General features: G+C 42.0%; 1 protein-coding gene across 1 annotated transcript in view; it reads left to right on the forward strand.

The window, feature by feature from the left end:
* Positions 1 to 18,922, forward strand: part of PEX3 (peroxisomal biogenesis factor 3) — a 31,585-nt gene that overhangs the window by 7,272 nt on the left and 5,391 nt on the right. Inside the window, exons 2-8 of the mRNA XM_090040733.1 lie at positions 4,571 to 4,702; positions 6,167 to 6,248; positions 11,688 to 11,731; positions 13,137 to 13,261; positions 16,007 to 16,073; positions 16,170 to 16,224; positions 16,978 to 17,137. Coding sequence (XP_089896859.1) covers positions 4,571 to 4,702; positions 6,167 to 6,248; positions 11,688 to 11,731; positions 13,137 to 13,261; positions 16,007 to 16,073; positions 16,170 to 16,224; positions 16,978 to 17,137 — 665 coding nt within the window. The remainder of the gene's footprint in view (positions 1 to 4,570; positions 4,703 to 6,166; positions 6,249 to 11,687; positions 11,732 to 13,136; positions 13,262 to 16,006; positions 16,074 to 16,169; positions 16,225 to 16,977; positions 17,138 to 18,922) is intronic.

The raw sequence follows: 18,922 nt of genomic DNA on the forward strand, positions 1-18,922 counted from the left end.
TTAAAAACATGAAGGATGTTTCTGCTGATTTACAGGAAGTGGTGTATGGTTATGGATGAAAGACCTTTCCAACTAAGAAAATTATCTTATGCCTGTGATGTATGGTTGTTGACTAAGTTTTTATGTAGATTTCATCAACTATCATAGTATGTCCTGTACATTGGGAGAGGCAGGTGAATCAGTAATAAGATGTATTATTGCAACTAAATTTGAAGATCATTAGCTGCTGCAGAGGTAAAGTAATGTAACAGCTAGATTGCAGTTGGAGGAACCATAAGTTGAATGTATCATTAAGTAATTGCCAGGTATCGCCGTGTTTCATTCACAAATGGACTCTATGTCCTGAAGCATTAGCTTCATTTCTGACGCATTGAATTGCACTTTCTGTAACTTGGGAAATTGCATGGTACAGTTGCATTGATGTGCAGATTGGTTAAATGCATAATTTGCTTAACTGCACAACAAAACTGATTCCATATTTTTGCCAATTGCTTTAATTATAACAACCATTGGTTATCTGTGAATTGATGAAGTGCACATACAGTTTAAATGCATAAGAATTCTTTATCAATGTTTAACAGCATAATTGGAGAAAATGACAAAGGAGTGGTGAATTTTCAAGGGGTGTAGGTTGTAGCCATGTTGGTCTAAGGACATAGGCAGACAAGGTTCTTTGTGTGAATCTGATATCTTTTATTAGACCAGCTTAAATAGTTGGAAAACAATTATTAAGCAAGCTTTCGGGTTCAAAAACCCTTCATCAGGCTAAGGAGGTTTCAGCAGTTGGTGTGTGCTCTTCCTGGATGGAATGAAAAGTAAAGAAGCCAGAGGCTGGTCTGGTATGCATACAAGACAGGTAGACATTGGATTTATGACCCGCATAACTTACCTGACATCTGACTTCCTAGGTATCTCTCCAATATTCATCCCCCTTCTCTCTCTCTCTCTCCCCTCCCCCTGGCCTGTCTCTCACCCATTGACTCCTCAGTCTACATTTTCACTGACAACCTGTCTTGTATGCATACCAGACCAGCCTCTGGCTTCTTTACTTTTCATTCCATCCAGGAAGAGCACACACCAACTGCTGAAACCTCCTTAGCCTGATGAAGGGTTTTTGAACCCAAAAGCTTGCTTAATAATTGTTTTCCAGCTATTTAAGTTGGTCTAATAAAAGATACCAGATTCACGCAAAGAACCTTGTCTGTGAATTTTCAAGGCTTATAAGGCAACTCTCACCTGACTAGACCCTGTCAATTCAGAGGTTGCTATTAAGGGTAGAAAAACCCTTACTTAAGTGTGAAAAAACTTACTATAAGCTGTTCCTGTAGTTAATAAATATTGTTTACACAGAGGTGAGAGAAATGCACTCAAAGTACACTGTATGCAGCAAAAAATTTAAAATGAGAGTTTGAGTAAGTGATAAAACAGCTCAAATGGGAAAGTGTTTCATTCCTTTTTGGATCTGAACTAAGTTGAAAAGGCCTAAGTAGGATAGCTGGATCAAAATCACTCTGCAGTGATCAGTTATTTGGAAGCAGAAGACCAGTTTTGTATGAGAAGGTGATTCACTAAAGCCTGTTTCCTGGATGAAACATGCAGTTTATTTTATTAGAAAATCCATTATAAAAATGTAAATGAGGGGAAGGGGGAGCCAGCTGCCCACTGTGGGCTCAGGGCCAGGGGCAGCGCTGGCCTCTTCCTGTTGTGGGGGCTGAGCTGAGGCTGTGCTTGTGGTAGATGTTGGTGGCACTGGAAGGGGAGGGCTATGGCGAATTTTGGGGTGGCTATAGCCACCCCTCCCAGCATCACCACTGCCCGCTCTTCCCCTGCCTACTCAGAGCCCACCCCCACCACTGGAAAGAGGCCGGTGCAGCCCCTGGCTTCGAGGCGACCATTGGCAGCCCTCCCTTGCCCTGCACACAAATACAGGGGGCACATGCCCCCCATGCCTCCCCGGGGGATGCGTGCAGCGACAGGGAGCCACCCCACTCCCCACCCCCCAGATGAGCTGCCTGTGGCTCTGTCCAACTCCCAGGGTCACTTTCACCACCCTGGCCGGGCAGCACCTGCCCCACTCCCTCCTTCACTGGGGGGGGGGGAGGGGGGCGCCTTGGTCTGCACCCCTTCCTCCCGCACACTCCTTCCTAACCTCCCTGCCATCTGATAACCCCAGGTAACCTGTCTGCATTTTACCAGCTACATTTTGTCACCAGTTTAACATTTCTCCTTTCCCCCACCCCTGCCCTCCCCCACCTACCTGTCACACCTCTTGTCTCCCTTGGCCTCTGATCCTTACTGCCACGCATTTGCATCTTCACTGACCTACATTTTGCATATTGGCTTCCATTCCACCCAGGAGAGCAAACAAATCACCAGCAGACTCTCCCTATGCCTGAAGAAGGGTGTTTGTGCCTGAAAGCTTGCAAAAAACAATTTTTCCAACTTTTTAGTTGGTCTAATAAATGATGTCACATTTACCCAAAGAACCTTGTCTGCTAGGAATAGGGTACATAAGGGGTGGATATATTGGTGGCTTTTTTATTCTCAGCCCATTGGGCTGTTTAGGACCAGATCTTGCAGAACAGGTTTAGAACTATTTTTAAGTGGTGCAAGTTTGTACCTGTCCCCATGCTGAGCCATTATGCCAGAACAAATTGCCATAGTTTCAGATACCTTTTTAATATTCTAGTGCCCTTTTAAGTAGTTTTGTTCCCTCATTGCACTCCTGTTCTTTAAGTTATTCTGTCCTCTTAGTGTATTTTATTGTGTCTTCTTACTTTTAAGCTGCCCTGAGCCTTTGGGAAGGACATAATTCAAATGAATGAATAGGTAAATAGTTTAGAGTGGCCATAGATTTTAGAACATGCTTTTTATATTCCAGTTGAAACACAGATGCTTTCTGACTTGGGGTAGTTTTGGGTAAGGATATTAAAAGGTTTTAAGAATGCAAGCATTTAATAAATTAATGTTATTATATATTTTGTAATGTAAAGTATTGAACCATCATTAATCTTAGCTCTATTGCAAATCCAGCCAGATTAACTGTCAAATAATGACCTGAAGAAGACAGCTTGTCTAACTCCATCCCACCTATGCAGTTGGACCAATAAAAGATTATCTTCCTAAGAAATCTTTGTTTATCACAAGTAATAACTCATTCACTCTTTCAAATATTTGAGTGAAGAAAAGTGTGTAGCTTTGTATTTACAACTTTTTAAGTGACCCAGAATGTAAACAAAAATTTTAATTTGAATTTCAGACTTGTTCTGTGTATTCTAACTGACCAAGGAAAGCAGGGACTAACACGCACGTGGTTAACTCCAAAATGTCACTGAATATTTTAGGTATTGATGCACAAAAATGCATGTGCGCAAATCAGAATGCTGGAAAAGTGATTCAGTGGAAGGTCGGGCTTTCCAGGTTGCCTGCTACTGCAGGCAAAGGAATATATTGCTGCTGTCTGTGCATATCAGAGACAGCAGTCTAATTTTTTGCATAGTGGATAGTGTCTGTAGTATGGCTGTAATGGAAATAAGAGATCTTTATGAGAGGGACTTTGTGGTAGGGAAGCATAGACTATTGATAGGGGAATGAAGTATATAGAGGAAATAGGGGCTAGAATGGACGCAATGCAGGTAAAGGCGCAAAGGGATCTAATGCATGATCTACGCAGTCAGGTCTCCTGCCATGCCACATGTGCACATGCCCCATGCCTAGGAATTCGGAGACTGCAGCTGCTGCAGGGGTGCTCCCAGCTGATGATTCCTAGCTGTGGAGGGCCCCACACGCCCCCGCATCTGGGAGACCAGGTGCTGCAGTTTCCCAGCTGTGTGAGGCCCTGTCATCTGGGAGCTTCCAGGCTCCGGGGTACACATGGGCCACCCCCTAGCTGGGAGCTCCAATCAGCCACAGAGCCCCTGGCCAAACATTCAGTTAATGATGTGTTAGAAAGTAGCCACATATTTTGTGGAATATCTTTGTAGCTTATTCTTCTTTTCATCACACCATTAATTGAACATGTGGCCAAGTGACCACATAAGGTATGATTTAACTAGTTAATTGTGCCTTAAGTGTAATATGTAGATCCTCAGGCTAAAGGATTTACAAGATGATGACTTCAATCCTACATGCTTTCTGAGGCTAATAATTTTTTCTGCTACCAGTTAATAAAAAGATCTAAACAAAAATCTTGTAAAAAATTAGGGTGCCCAATCTGTATATATTTTCTTCTCTCTCTCTCTCTCTCTCCAGGTTTTATACAGGATCTGTTCTTTCCTCATTTTTTGTTTTTTACTTTTGTCTTGTTTGTACTGCAGTTGCACAGAAAGGTGCTGTTAAAATGAGGAAAATCCTCTTGGAAAGGAACTTACACAGATCTTCTGCATTACTTCTGGCATTTTATTTTCAATATGAATTTACAATTTTTAACAATACTCTGGGAAAATCCACTACAAGTGCTTCAGACCCAAATTACTGGAGAAGCAGGTTTCAGCTGGTCAAGCGACACATTTATAATAAAACAGAGGGAGCATTTTGTAAACCGTCTTGTAATTTAAATGTTTTTTTATAGGAGTATACCTACTGGGAAAGTATGGGCAGAAGAAAATTAGAGAAATCCAAGAAAGAGAGGCAGCTGAATATATTGCCCAAGCACGAAGGCAATATCATTTTGAAAGTAATCAGAGGACTTGCAATATGACAGGTAAGACTTTTCTGGATGGGTAGAATTATTTGGGCCTGTATACAAAATATTCATGCTGGCAAGACAGCAGTCAGAACTTAAAAGCTTTGATACTGAATAGTCAATGTTTTATCAACGTGTAGTTGAAAATAGTACTATTGACTCGAAAGTAAATGTAGAAACGCAGAAATGTAGGTTTGGAAACGCAAGATCTAGTCTGTTGTCCTACTCTGAGGCAGGATGCATATGCAGAAGATACAACATAAGGATTATAGCTTATATATTTAAGATTCACTGTTTTTAAAACTTCTAGTGTTCAAAAATAAAGTGGTCCTCAAACTTGGAATGGTTAAATTTATAGCAAACTATCAATATTAATAATTTAAGTGTAGTATTTTTAAGCTGCACAGAAATAAGTGGACAGGCAATCCTTTTTTTTTTTTACATAAAACAAACTTTGTAATTCACCAATTCCATGTCTTTGAAGGCAGACAAATTAAAACATTAGAAACATTGGGTTGGTAGTGACACTGAAAATTATTTGTCCTTGTAATACATGCTGGAAAGAGGAAGTAGTAACGTATTTTAACATTCTACATTATTTTTTCATTACAAACGTTCAGGTGGTTTAAGATTATTTATATAACACAGATTGGGTACCACTTCTTTCCTTCTTTCTGAGTTGGTGACTGATTCCAAGGCTACTTGAAAACAAGTCTACATTTCTTTTTTAAAACAGAAAGACTTTTTTCCATTTCATAATGCTGGAGTTTTTATACTGAGGGGATTTGGGTTTGCCATTCCTGTCCCTCTGTCACAGATCAGTATGTTCTCCCTGACAGGTTTTTTCTTTGTGATTGGCATTTGTTGCAATGTACCATGCATTGTATGTTTTTGTTTTTTTTCCTGCTACCTAACAGAATAGGGGCTTGTATCTGAGATAGTCCAAGATAAATGGAGATTTGCCCCCAGTTTTCTCTTTTGCCTTTCAGCTTTAAAAGTTATCTCCCTCAAAGATGCAGTCTTCTTCCTTTTTTTTGAAATAAACTTACTGTTTTCTTCTTCAGAGAAATGCAGTTCTATAGATTTTTGCCAGTCTCACGTGTGCACATATGCACACATAATTTTAATAGATTTCTATATGTCAACTTGATATAACATAGTTTTATATTAAAAAAAAAAAAAAAAGTAGTGACACTAGCAGTTAGCCTGTCTTCCTGAGCATTTGACTTATGCCGTAAGACGCATATGTTGTGTAAGGTTGGCTTATGGTAGTGCACTGTTCACTTGTAAAGCAGTTAAAAGGAAGAATGATTTGTTGAAAACCTCCAAATTATTTATAGTCATGCTACAGTTCACCTTCGAACGTTTCTGTGTAACTTGACCTCCTTTCCAGTTGCACCACCACCCCCCCAAAGTACTCATGCTTTTGGGGCTTGTATTTTCTTGAAGCATACCTTTTTTTTTCTTTTTTTTAAATGATAGTGCTATCAATGCTTCCAACATTGAGGGATGGCTTGATGCATCAGTTGAACTCTGAGAGTCTCACATCTCTGCTGAAAAACAGGTAATTTTTTTTTAAGATTTCTTTAAAACTGCTGAATGACTTGTTTTTAGTCGCAAGATAATGTTCTCTTGCTTTCTGTTTTTTACAATGTACTTGCCATTTAAGAAGCATGTGGATTGTGTGTCTGTACCTTTGAGTATTTTGAGTTCCCTATATCTGAATAAAACAAGGTAAGTTTATTCACATAATGTAGTAGTGTAATTTCAAAGTCTGGTACTTTTGAAATTAGTAGAAGAAACAAGCATTCCCTGTGGCACTTAACAATTGAAGAGCCCAAGGTTGGAAGCACTCTTCCTGTAGAATTCCTGTAGATGAAGTGTTAGGAGGATCTGGTCCAATGGTAAACCAGGACAGTGTCTTGAATGATGGCATTGAGATGGTAAAAATATTTCTGTAGGCTAAACAAGTGGAGAGAGATCTGGAAGAAGGGAGCTATGATTAATGATTTTAAACTAGAATAGATGAGGTACATTCTACTAAGTGATGCAAAAAGTTTCAGATGTGTTTATTTACCTATGGTAGCAGCTATTGTGTGATTTCCTGTTGCAAGGCACTTGAAAGATTACCAGCAATCAAATGTCAATGATCTTTTCAGTTTTTATTTGATTTGTATTGAAACAGTGATCTAGAGGTGAAAACTTAGATGCTGTATATGCAGCTTTTTGTTCTGTCAATAAATGATTTCATTTACATTATTGCTATAGTAATTCATATATAATGGTATTCTGACTTGGAAGAACTAAGGTCAAATACTGTAGTTACCGAAGTTCACAATACTTTAAAAAAAATCATTTTAAAAAAAACAACTAGAAAGATTGTTTTAGTAGTTCAGCCTTAATGAACTGCTTAACCAGTCATTGTCACTTAATAAAAAAGAATAAGTTTCAGCAAGCAACTTAATGTGATATTTAAAATGGTTATCAAGCCCTGAGTAATACACTTATATTGGATTCTCTAAAAGTTTCTTAATTATAATTCAAATATTAATTGCCAAAATGGTGGAGGGGGAATATCAAACTTGTTTGTCGGGGCTGATAAGAATATTAATTTTTATATCAAATGTGATCTGATTTCTCTAAGAGATGACTAGTTTGAACAGCTTATAAGTATAATGACAGAGCTCTGAGAAGAACAGAGTTGACTTTATTAATGAAGGACATGCGACATTTTTTTAAAAATTCCAGTATGCGTGCACTTTCTTTTGGTCTAAGCCCTTCAATTAGCAGTGCAGTGATAGAGATTTTGGGGGCTGGTACCGATAGCCGATTTTTAAGAAGACATATTGGCCGATTCAGATCTGATTTCTGATACAGCAGCGTCAAGCTGGTAAGCCTGTTGTGGTGGGAGGGAAGGGGCATTGGGTGGGCAGATCAATGCCTCCTGTGGTGAGGGAGGGAATGGGACGGATGCTGCCCAGCCAGGTGGGGCAGGGCACAGGACAGAGCTGCAGCTCATCTGGCAGTGGGGGGTGGCTCCCACTGCTGCATGCACCCTGGGAGGGCACAGGTGGGGTGGGTGGGCTGCAGCTGCTGGCTGGAGCTGGGCTCTGCCGGGCTCTTCTCTGTGGGGACTGTGCTCGGGCCGGGCAGTGGTGGCACTGAGAAGGGGCTACGGGGGAGGCTGCAGCCACCCCAAATTTCACTGTAGCCGCCCCTCTTGGCACTGCCACTGTCCACCCAGTACAGCCCTGGCTCAACCCCTGCCTCCACCCACGTACCAGGAAGAGCTCGGGCTGTGCTAGGTGGGTGGTGGTAGCGCTGGGATGGGAGTTGGGGAGGGCTACGGTGAAATTTGGGGTAGCTGCAGCCCCCCATGCCCATAGCTCCCTTCCAGTGCCAGCACTGCCCGCCCTGAATACAGTTCCCACTGAGAAGAGGTTGGCAGAGCCCAAACTCCAGTTGGCAGCTGCAGCCTGCCCTGCCCTGCCCCACATGGAACCGGGGGGCACATGCCTGCACCCCCTGAATGAGCCACAGCTCTGTCCTGTTCTCTGCCCCAGCTGGGCAGCACTTACCCTAGCCCCAGCCCCACTACCTCCCTCACCACGGGGCATTGATCTGCCGCCCCACACTCCTTCTCTCCCCCTCCCCTTCCACCACAATAGACTTACCAGCTGAATGCAGGTCTCCAGAATGCCAGGCCGTGCTCCTCACTGCCTGTGTGCTGCACTGTGGTTGCACGCATGCACGGGCATTTATTGGCCAAATTATTAGCCGCGTACAGCCAATTTTGTTTATATCGGTGTCAGTCCGACATCATACGGATCTATCTGTGCACATCTACCTTCAATAACAATTATGTTTGAGTAAGCAGGCTAATGTAGTGGCACTGGATGTGAGCCCACTGTATGGTGGTTTTGTCTTACTTTCTGAATACATAGGTTTCTTCTAAAATTCTAGTTCCTTGCAGTAGAAGATGGGCAGCCAATCTGGAGATACTAGGACAATCTGGAATCCTGCATTGTAGCTTGCAAGCGTGAATCATCTTTTTTGGAATGAGTACAGTAACTTGGGATACCTTCTGGTCATCTGCCTCCAGTTTTCTCACATCTGAGATAAGGCAGCTTAATTTCTTGGATGAAGCACTTAAATTCCATTGACTTTTTTGAAGCAAGGGTTGTGGAAACAAAAATGAAATGAAGTAACTGGGTTGCATGTAAAGTGAGCATCTTTCAAACAGCTACTGTTTTCAAGCAATGCAGGTGTGCTTCCTTGCCATTTTAATTCGTAGATGTAGATCAAACTTTGTGACATCCACTCCTTCCTTCAAGAGTTAAACAACTCTCAGTGACTAACAGTCAGAGGAGCAGCCCTGATCCTGTCAACAGCCCTGTCCCAATCCATGTAAGAAAAATGGAAACCTAAGTTTCTTCATGTCCTTGGGGGGATGTCTGCTTTCTTGCTGATATTTTGGTTTGGTTAGATGTTGCCATTCCTTAGTAAGTTTAAGCAAGTATAGAAAGCTGGTGGCCTTGTTTAGGATTTTTATTGGACTAGGAGGAACAACAGATGTGTCCAGGAGTGCTCTCTTTCACCTCTCTCCCCCTTTCCACTCCAGAATATCCTCAGTGTTTGGACAGGGACTATCAGCAGCATCCTCCGTGCAGCAGCAAAGAACCCTTTCCTTGGTCCCTTCCCTCAGCAGTGTGTAGCAAAATCTCTTTTCCAGTGCTTTCTGCTGCTGACTGGGGCTTCCCAAAGCAATAAGAGTAAATTAAAGAAGATGTCATTCTGGTTAGTAATGCTGTTGTCTGGAGGGTTTTGAATAACAGCAGAGAAAACCTTATGACTTTTCACTCTGCTGTACTTAGAGTTGTGTTTCTACAGGCTGCCACGCTCCAGAAACCATTTGGTTACAAGTTCTTCAGAACTTGAAGACATTAGTTTCTCTTCCCCTCCCTAGTTGGAGTGGAAAATTCCTACTCACCAGGCACAAAAGAGTGAATTTTTGAGCCCTGCAATGTTGTATAGTCTGCTGTCCATGTGTTTGTGTGTCACTTCTTTTATTAGTTTTAAGCCTAGCTTCTGAAGTTGTTGAGATGGTTGTAAACAAACAAATGTGAATTGTTTTTTAGATGTTCTGTGGAACTCCTTGTATTTTTTCCAAGTGTCTTTTCCTTAAGGTTTTTACCGCTCTTGTCTTCTAGAGTTCTAAAACTGATATCCTATTGCATGTTGTTTAGTTTGTATTATTTATACTAGAGACTTAAGCAACCAGTTACTACCACCTTTGAGGAAGACTTATTTAAACTGATACCGGAAGTTAGTTTGCACTTTCCAGATCCTCCAACACTTTGATCTGTGCCTATAAAGAGTATTAACTTTTGATCAGCTATTAATAATTAATATAATATTTTACTAGGTTCCTTGAAAGTTGCCTTAAAGAAACGTTCACTGTGTCCAGAGTAATAAGTAATAGTTGCATATAACTTCACCCCAATAGGTCTTCCAAATTATTTTAGAGCATCGTTTCACCTGCTACTAAAATGCTGTTTTCTCAGGGGGGATGCAACAGCTATTATTACCAGCAGCACTTTTTTGTGTTGTTAATAATAGATGTTCTGAAAAGGAATTAAAGTTGGAAATAAGAATTACTGCAATTGCAGCTTGTGGACATACACCAGTTAGCTTCAAACCAACTATTTCACAGTATAGCTGAATGAGTATGTAAATTAGTGGGGGCTGGTGAAAACCACTGGAGAAGTTGTGTTAATATGTTAATACTCCAACTGTTAATGTTAATACTCCAACCGAGGTTCATTTTGCTGTCGCTCTGCTGCCAGCGCTACTACTACTACCTGAGCTGGCTGCCTTAAAGCTAGTACAATTACATATACTTTAGTCACAGCCTTGACTGCATTGTCGATGTAACCTTGGAATTTCCCAGGATACCAGGAAAAACATGCATCTTGCCAAAAAAAAGATGTGTAACCCTGCAGATGGTCAGAGTCTTAATTCATGTTTTCAGGATTACCAGATTTGCTCCCTAGAGCCAAACTGGCGATAGTTGAACTTAAAAGGTTACATCATAGAATCATAGGGCTGGAAGGGACCCTGAAGGATCAAGCCCCCTGCATGAGCAGGAAAGACATCTGGAGTCAGCCAGTCCCAGTCAGGTGACTGTCCAGTCTTCTCTTGCAGACCTCAAGGGTAGATGATTGCACCACCTCTGGGGGGGAGCTTGTTCCATAGTGTGGACCACCCTAGTTGTAAAGAAGTATTTCCTAATGTTTAGCCTGAAACTATCTTCTGGGAGTTTGTGGCCCTTGTTACTCATTTTCCCCCAGGGCACCCTGGTGAATGGTTGTTCACCAAGCCCCTGGTGTATGCCTCTGATATAGTGGTAAGCTGCAATCAGGTTCCCGCTCAGCTTTCTTTTCTTTATGCTAAAGAGTCCAAGATCCCTCAGCCTGTCCTCATATAGCTTGCCATGCAAGTCCCTGGTCATGTGGGTGGCCCTTCTCTGGACCCTCTCGAGCCTCAGTCATGAGGACTGAAACCATAATGCACCACATACTGGTGAACTGTGATGTGCTCGCACAGTTCCAGTGGAATCAATTGGGCCTCATGTGAGCATAAGTGTCTGAAATGTGAAACAGGATCAGGACTCTGGACAAGACTACCACGGAGAGTTGTTTTTATTTTGTTTTGTTTTCATTATTTGTAAATACTGACTCCTTAGTTTAGGAGCACTGACTAGATAATGTAGCTACAGAATCCAACTGGTCAAAAATTGTTCTTGTGTCAAGGTTTGAAAATTCCTTTCCAAGAACATACAGAGCTTTTTTTAGCAAATGAGCATAGACACAGACCTCACTTGAATGCTTATGGTAGATGTACAAACGTGTCTTGCAGCACTTATTTCCATTTTTAGTATTTTGTAACTTCCGAGTTAATTTTTAAACCAAATATTTTAATATTTGCATTCTTTTCCTCACAGGCCAGCAAACAAGTTAGAAATATGGGAGGATTTGAAGATAATAAGTAAGTCAAAATCAAAGATATCACCTACCTGATATAAATATATGGCTAGAAGGGGCTTCCTGGGCCATCAGGCCAAGACCCCTGTCCTTGAAGACAATCATTTGCCCAAGGCATCCCCAAAATCTCCAATTCATTCATACTAAGCTTAAACACGCCTCCTTTGCTTTCTCTTCCTTCTGAAATATATTTATTGTTGCTATTGCTTTGGGAGTGGAGCTAATGTGATGACTGCTGCTGCATGATGTTGCAAGGTAGAAGATCCTACCAAATGGGGCTACTGATGAGAATTTTGTATGCCTTTTGAAAAGTGTAATAAGATCACAGGCTAAGCTGTAGGACCTCACTGACTCTTAAAAAGTGTAAGGTTGTAGATACCTCTTCTCAGGTTTTACCAAATGAAGTAAGACTAATGTCTAGCAACATTTTTCTGAACCTTTAGTAAAAACCAAGATTTGGGTGAATCAGCTGAAAAGAGAAAATACATTATAGCCTCTAAACCATTGGCTACTCCTATATTTTATTTGCATCATCATAATAAATAGCTATACCAAAGGAATCCCTGGATCATTATTTTATATGGTGGCCAGGGAAAGGAAAAGATGCAGTGAACCACAGCCAAGTAGTTGTGTAATGAAATGCCTTTGGGCTAAATATCCCACACACCCCTGCTACAATATCTTGTCCTGCTTAACTCTTTTCTTCCTCTTCCATTTCTGTTTTATTCCTCTCTTCTGCAACTCCCTTATGAATGTTCTTTAATTCCCTGGTTGTCTTCTATGCCTATACTGTATTTTGACTTTCATGCAAAAACACTCTTGGTTGCCTCACACCCTTCCCTCCAGTCATTCTCTTTTGCTAGTGGCTGGCATCTCCAATTCCAGTACTGGCTTCTGTTTTCTTTCTTTAGGTGGCAGCAGCTTCCATAAGTAGTTAGCAAGCTTCTTGTTTCCATGCTGCTTTCATGTATTTTTTTTTTTTACCTTAATTGTATAATAAGGTATGTTGTCATGTAACATGTGAAGGCATCTGTTTCCATGGTTTAATGAAAAATGGAGTTCCCTTTTCAAACCCAAATGGATGGGTTTTGGAATTGCCTCTAAGTACACTGCACAACATTTTTTGCAAAATTATTTCAGCATAGCATAGTTTGGTATGTTTCTTCACAGTACACAAGTACAGAGTTGTTGCCAATTTTACCTTTCATTACTGTACATATCTTAGCTATGTTGACCATCTTCATTGTGAAATATATTTGCTATGGGGCCATAATTAGTTTTTTTGAGAATATTAGTGTCATGAGAAAAATAATATATAAATAAAGAAATGGAGCATATATTTACCTTTGGCAAAAGCTTTCTCCTTCTTAGTTGTATAACTTTAAAATGATTTCTTTTTCCTGTTCAAGGTTTCACAAGAAGCATTGTAGCTATATATAGTACCTGTATGCTTGTAGTTCTTCTGCGAATCCAATTAAATATTATTGGTGGTTACATATACCTGGATAATGCAGCAGTCTGCAAAAATGGCACAGTAAGTACCTAATTATTTGAAGGGGATATCGTTAAGGATGAAAAAAAATTATTTAGTGAGAGATGAAAGAGTGTAACTAGGAATATTAGGATGAAATCATAGGAAAATTTAGGCTGAAATCAGAATTGGAGTGGATATTGAGGGATGTGGGAACCTCCCTGGTGATAGTGAAGGGTATTGTGTGTGGAATAGTTTCTCTATTATACATGAAGTGGTAGTCATCCTGTCACTTAGAACACTTAAAAGCAGGTCTAAACAAAATAACAGTAACCCCATGAAATATCTTCCCAGTCTGTATGACTCATAGGGTTATATAAAAACAAATTTCTTCAACCTCACTAATTTTCTATGGCATAATAATAATGTGAATGAATTGGGATGTGGATGCTAGTGTAGATGCATGAATGGTTCCCCTAATAAATACAGATGCTCCCCAGTTGATATTTACCAGAATTAAACAAAATTTATTTCATTGTTACACTCCTGACTAGCTACTTTGCAGGTGGCAAGCAGAGTGTGGCCCCAGTATGAAAAATAAAAACAAGGTAATAGAGAAGGTTTTCATATTTGTGGTGTGGCTGTCAATATGGATAGATGGATCCAGCAACCAGTGAACGAACACACAAGGGTCAAGACAGATCATTGTGAACCCCTGGATGGCTGCTCATATATATAATATGCAACATGGACTTGGAATGCCGTTCTGTTTGTATTGTTAACAGCTCCCTTCACCTTCCTGCAAAAGTCATGAAAGGGTACGCTTACTTTCTAGTGGCAAGCCTGAGGGCTTGGAATGTCCACCGTCCAGAAGTGGTGCAAATCAGGGTACAATTATGACATTTGAGGTGATTGTTGGGCCAGGTATATTCAAAAGGAGAAATATGCTTAACTGAGGAATGGATTGTTAGGATCTGCTATTAGATGCAGTGTTGGAGCAGAATTTGGCCCCACTTCATTACTTGAATTTCTTTCCCACCATAGAGAGCTTTCAGGCTTCTGTTAGGTTTAAGTCTGTGTTCTCACTCTGTTTTTCAGTGGCTTTCTATAGGAGTTCTTTGTATGAGTGAAGTGTGAGTGAAGGCTAAGCCTTTCTGTACCACTTGAAATAGAGAAGAGGTCCCAGCAATACAATGGAGGAAAAAAAGGCAGGGATCTTGCTTGCAGGAAGCTTTCTTAGAGGAGAACTGAAAGAATAATTGTTAAGAGGAGGAAGAACCTGGGGAGGAAGAACCAGCACCATAGCTAAAGCTGGGCAACTCCTGTCTCATCAGTGCAGAGGCAGAAAAGGATGTTGGAGTCGTCATTGATGCCAAGATGAACATCAGCCGGCAGTGTGGGGATGCAGTCAGGAAGCCCAACCGTATCTTGTCATGCATCCACAGATGCATCTCAAGCAGGTCCAAGGAGGTGATCCTCCCCCTCTATGTGGCACTGGTCAGGCCGGAGCTGGAGTACTGCATCCAGTTCTGGGCGCTGCACTTCAAGAGGGATGTGGACAACATGGAGAGGGTCCAGAGGAGGGCCACTCACATGATCCACTCACATGATCAGGGAGCACCAGGGCAGGCTGTACGAGGACAGGCTACGGGACCTGAACCTGTTCAGCCTCCATAAGAGAAGGCTGAGGAGGATCTAATGGCCTGTTACAAACTAGTCAGAGGGGACCAGCAGGCATTGGGGGAGCCCCTGTTTCCCTGAGCACTACCAGGAGTGACTAGAAATAACAGTCACAAGCTGAAAGGGTAAATTCAGATTAGACATCAGGAGGCGCTACTTCACTGTCAGGGCGGCTAGGATCTGGAACCAGCTTCCAAGCGAAGTGGTGCTGGCTCCTACCCTGGAGGTCTTTAAGGCAAGGCTAGACAGTCACCTTGCTGGGGCCGTTTGACCCCAGTACTCTTTCCTGCCATGGCAGGGGGTCAGACTTGATGATCTGCTCAGGTCTCTTCAGACCCTACTGTGAAACTATGAAGGGTGCAAGAGTTTAGATCAGTGATGCCCTTGTTAGACAGAAGGCAACCCTTGGAAAATGCCAGCATTTACTCTTCAGTTATTCTTTACCACAGTAAAAAGAATAGAACACTTTGTATTGAAAAGAACTCAAAGACCACAACAGGTCAGAATTTTTTTTCAGCACTGTGGCTTCTTATTTGAAATCTCAGTGTTTATTTTGTGAATCATATTTCTCCTACCTCCAGTGATTCAGCATGTAAGTTCCAGTTTGAGTTTAGGGGTTTTTTGGGAGGTCGTCTTGGGTGTCCAAAGATATTTAGTGGGTCCCCTCCTGTTCCTCAGTCTATTTGGGTTTAAAGTGAAGAAGCTGCTAAGTCAGAGTATAATTGTGCCTGTTGGCAGCTTTCATCTTCTGCTTAGGGTTGGCTATAGCAGTTATATACACAGTTAAAATGGAAGGAAAGAATGAACAGAATGGACCCCTTGCTAAAAAGAAGGGGAGAGATGAGAGGAGCCCCTCTTCCCCAGTTTTAATTTGAGAGACTGTCCTTATCCTACCTTGTTTCATGTTAATGAATTTACTGAAGTCTGGAAGAAAGGTGGAGAGTCACCAAATGAAGTTTCTCCACTAAGGCAGAAGAATGGGGAAGCCCATCTGCATGATGTTCTAAGAAAAGAAAGTTCTCCATTCTGGTTGACTGTGGCCTGTGTAAGAACAAAGGCGAAATCGTATATTGATCTGTACCAGAGAGTTGCACACCATAAAATTGTTTGGGTTTCTTTTCCTTCCAGATGCCTCTAGCCCCCCCTGAAGTCCAGCAGCAATATCTATCAAGTATTCAGCATCTTTTAGGAGATGGTATGACCTCAGTAACCTTACCCTTTTATGTAATAGCATTTTATGCAAGATGGAACAAGTCAGTTGGACAATTTTGGTATTTATCTCTACTCTTAGGTCTGACGGAGTTAATAACGGTAGTGAAACAAGCTGTGCAAAAAGTTTTTGGAAGGTAAAAGGGTTTGTATGTGTGTCTCTTTCCCTGTGGTCAATTTTTCTTTTGTTGGTTGCATCTAAATCTTGGATTTTCTTACCATGTTTACTCAAATCCAAGATGAGTTGGGTTTTTTCCCCCCCTTCCCCTACGCCCCACCTTTCCTCCACTTCCCTGGAGCTGCCACTGCTGCTTGACTGAGCTAGAGCCATACTTTCCACTTCAGGATGGAGTGGGGCTGGAACACGCTGCAGTGAAGCAACGGTAATTGGTAGCGGGGAACAGAGGCTTCACGGACAAGGTTTAGTGCAGGGAAGAGGGGGGCAGACAGCAGGGTCACGGTATGCAGGAGGCAAGGGCTAGGGGTTGAGCTTGTTGACCCCCTCCACTGCCTGTCCCTACTACTGCAGAAGTGGGGGAGGACAAATTTAAAATGACCCTCCACTAATTAGATTCCATATGTGGAAAATGTATGCATTTGTTATAATATTTATGTATAGAATCTAATGATTGGTGATGGAGGTTGTCTTAAATACAGGGTCATCTTGGATTTGGGTGAATATGGTAAATATAAAAAGAATCTAATGACTTGGGGAATAATATCTGGAAGTGTCTTGTCCTAGTTTTGTTGAGTTTGTTCCAAAGGTTTCTGTGCTGATCAGTAACTGAGAAGGGTTTTGTTCCTGTACAAGTGAAAACATATCAGAAGTAGACAAATGAAGTGCATGTTAATGATTATTCAGTTAACATTTTAGTTCTTTTTCTCCACAGCATTTCTCTTAAACATACACTGTCTCTTTTGGAATTGGAGCAGAAACTTAAAGAAATCAGAAAGCTGGTAGAGCAGCATAAAGATTCAGATAAAATTGGATCTTATTATCCACTGTGTTGTTATATGATGCCAGATGAAGAAAACCCATTGGCTAGCCAGGTATTTGTTTAATATTGTATGCACATCTCTCTGTCCTGTTTCGTTCATAACAATCCTCTACTTATATAGCATGATAATTATATCCTAGGTGAACATCAAGGCCAGTTCTATCACAGTATATTAAGTGTCCTGGTTTATTTTAGGCGGGCAAATTGCAAACAAATGGTGGATGCCGCAGACTTAAGGAAGAGATTTGCTGTCTCTTATAAGACCAACTTTGTTTCTCCATGCTAGCATTGTGTTTGTCTCCAATCTACTGCAGATTCATAAGGGATTTAGTTCTTAACTTTTGAGTGGCACACACACTTCCCCTAGCTTGACTGCTCTTCTGCTTTATCTCATATTAAAAGAGATAAATAAAAACATATATTGATTGTTTCAGCTTTAGAGGGCAAACAGTGTGGAATATCTTACTAAATGATTCTGGTATTTCCCTTTAACCTTTTAAAAATAAATAGCAGAGATGAAAATTAATAAGTATGTTAGTGTACGTACATACTTTAGAAAGACCAGGGGTGAAGTTGCACATTAAAGTTAGCAAGTGCTAATTCTAATGAATGTGAGTCCCTATTAACTAGTGCTGTTGGTCAGTCGCACGTTCCATAGTGCTTAGGGTCGGAAGGGACCTAAACGGATCATCAGGTCTGACCTCCTGCCCCAGCCAGGAACAAGTGCGGGGTCATAACACCCCAGCCAAATATCTGTCCAGCCTCCTCTTGGAGACCCCCGAGGTAGGAGAGAGTACCACCTCATGTGGAGCCCATTCTAGAGCCTGGCAGCCCTAACTGTAAAGTAATGTCTTCTGATGTCCAGTCTGAATCTTCTCTCTAACAATTTGTGGCTATTATTCCTAGTAACCCCTGGGGGTTCCCCCGGGGGAACAGACCCTCGCCCAATTCCCACTGGTCCCCCCTAGTGAGTTTGTAAATGGCCACCAGATTCCTCTCAGCCTTCTCTTGCGGAGGCTGAATAGATTCAGGCCCTTCGGCCTCTTTTCATAGGGTCTGCCCCTTGACCATGTGAGTGGCCCTCCCCTGGACCCTCTCAATGCTAGCCACATCCCTCTTGAAATGCGGTGCCCAGAACTGGACGCAGTACTCCAGCTGCAGCCTGACCAGCGCTTTATAGAGGGGAAGGATCACCTCCCAAAAACAACTTCTTGCATGCTCCTGTGCAGGTTAGGTGTAAGGACCTCACCCAGTCTTGAACTTACAACCTTTTGTCAAAGTAGCCAGCAGGGAGAAACCTCTAAGCCACAGAACCAGGTTAATTGCCTAATATTCCAGGTTAATATCCTAATGTGCACTGCACAAACCTGCCACTAGAGGGCTGATGAGCAGAGGCTTGGCTAGGGGCTGCCCTCTGTTCTATGCCTGCCCTACTTGCTGCTCTCTAGCCACAATATGGGCTGGGAGGAGTGAGGGGAAAGGCCTCTCCTCGCTGCTTGGATCACTCCATTTCCCTCAAATCACCCTGCTGCCATTAGGCTGATTGGGGTGGCATGGCAGTGATCTTAGGGCAGAGGGGGCAATTGGGCTGGCAGGGCAGTGATACGAGGGTGGTGGGGGCTATTTGGAAGTTGGTGGCAATCTAGGGAGTAGAAGCAGTAGCCTAACAAGTCCCTGCTCTCCCCTTTCCTCCTCCCCCACCCATTGGTTCTCCTGTCCCCACCTACCTGTTGCCCAGCGGTTCCCAGCTGTCAGCCCAGGGCATAGAGTCCGGGATGATGGTCCACCTGGGAGCAGTCCCTCCTTGGATGCTGGAGGTGGTTTTATTTCAGCTGAA

The sequence above is a fragment of the Crocodylus siamensis genome, chromosome 1 (assembly GCF_052110815.1).
Source record: "Crocodylus siamensis isolate JL-2025a chromosome 1, ASM5211081v1, whole genome shotgun sequence".
Taxonomy (NCBI): domain Eukaryota; kingdom Metazoa; phylum Chordata; order Crocodylia; family Crocodylidae; genus Crocodylus; species Crocodylus siamensis.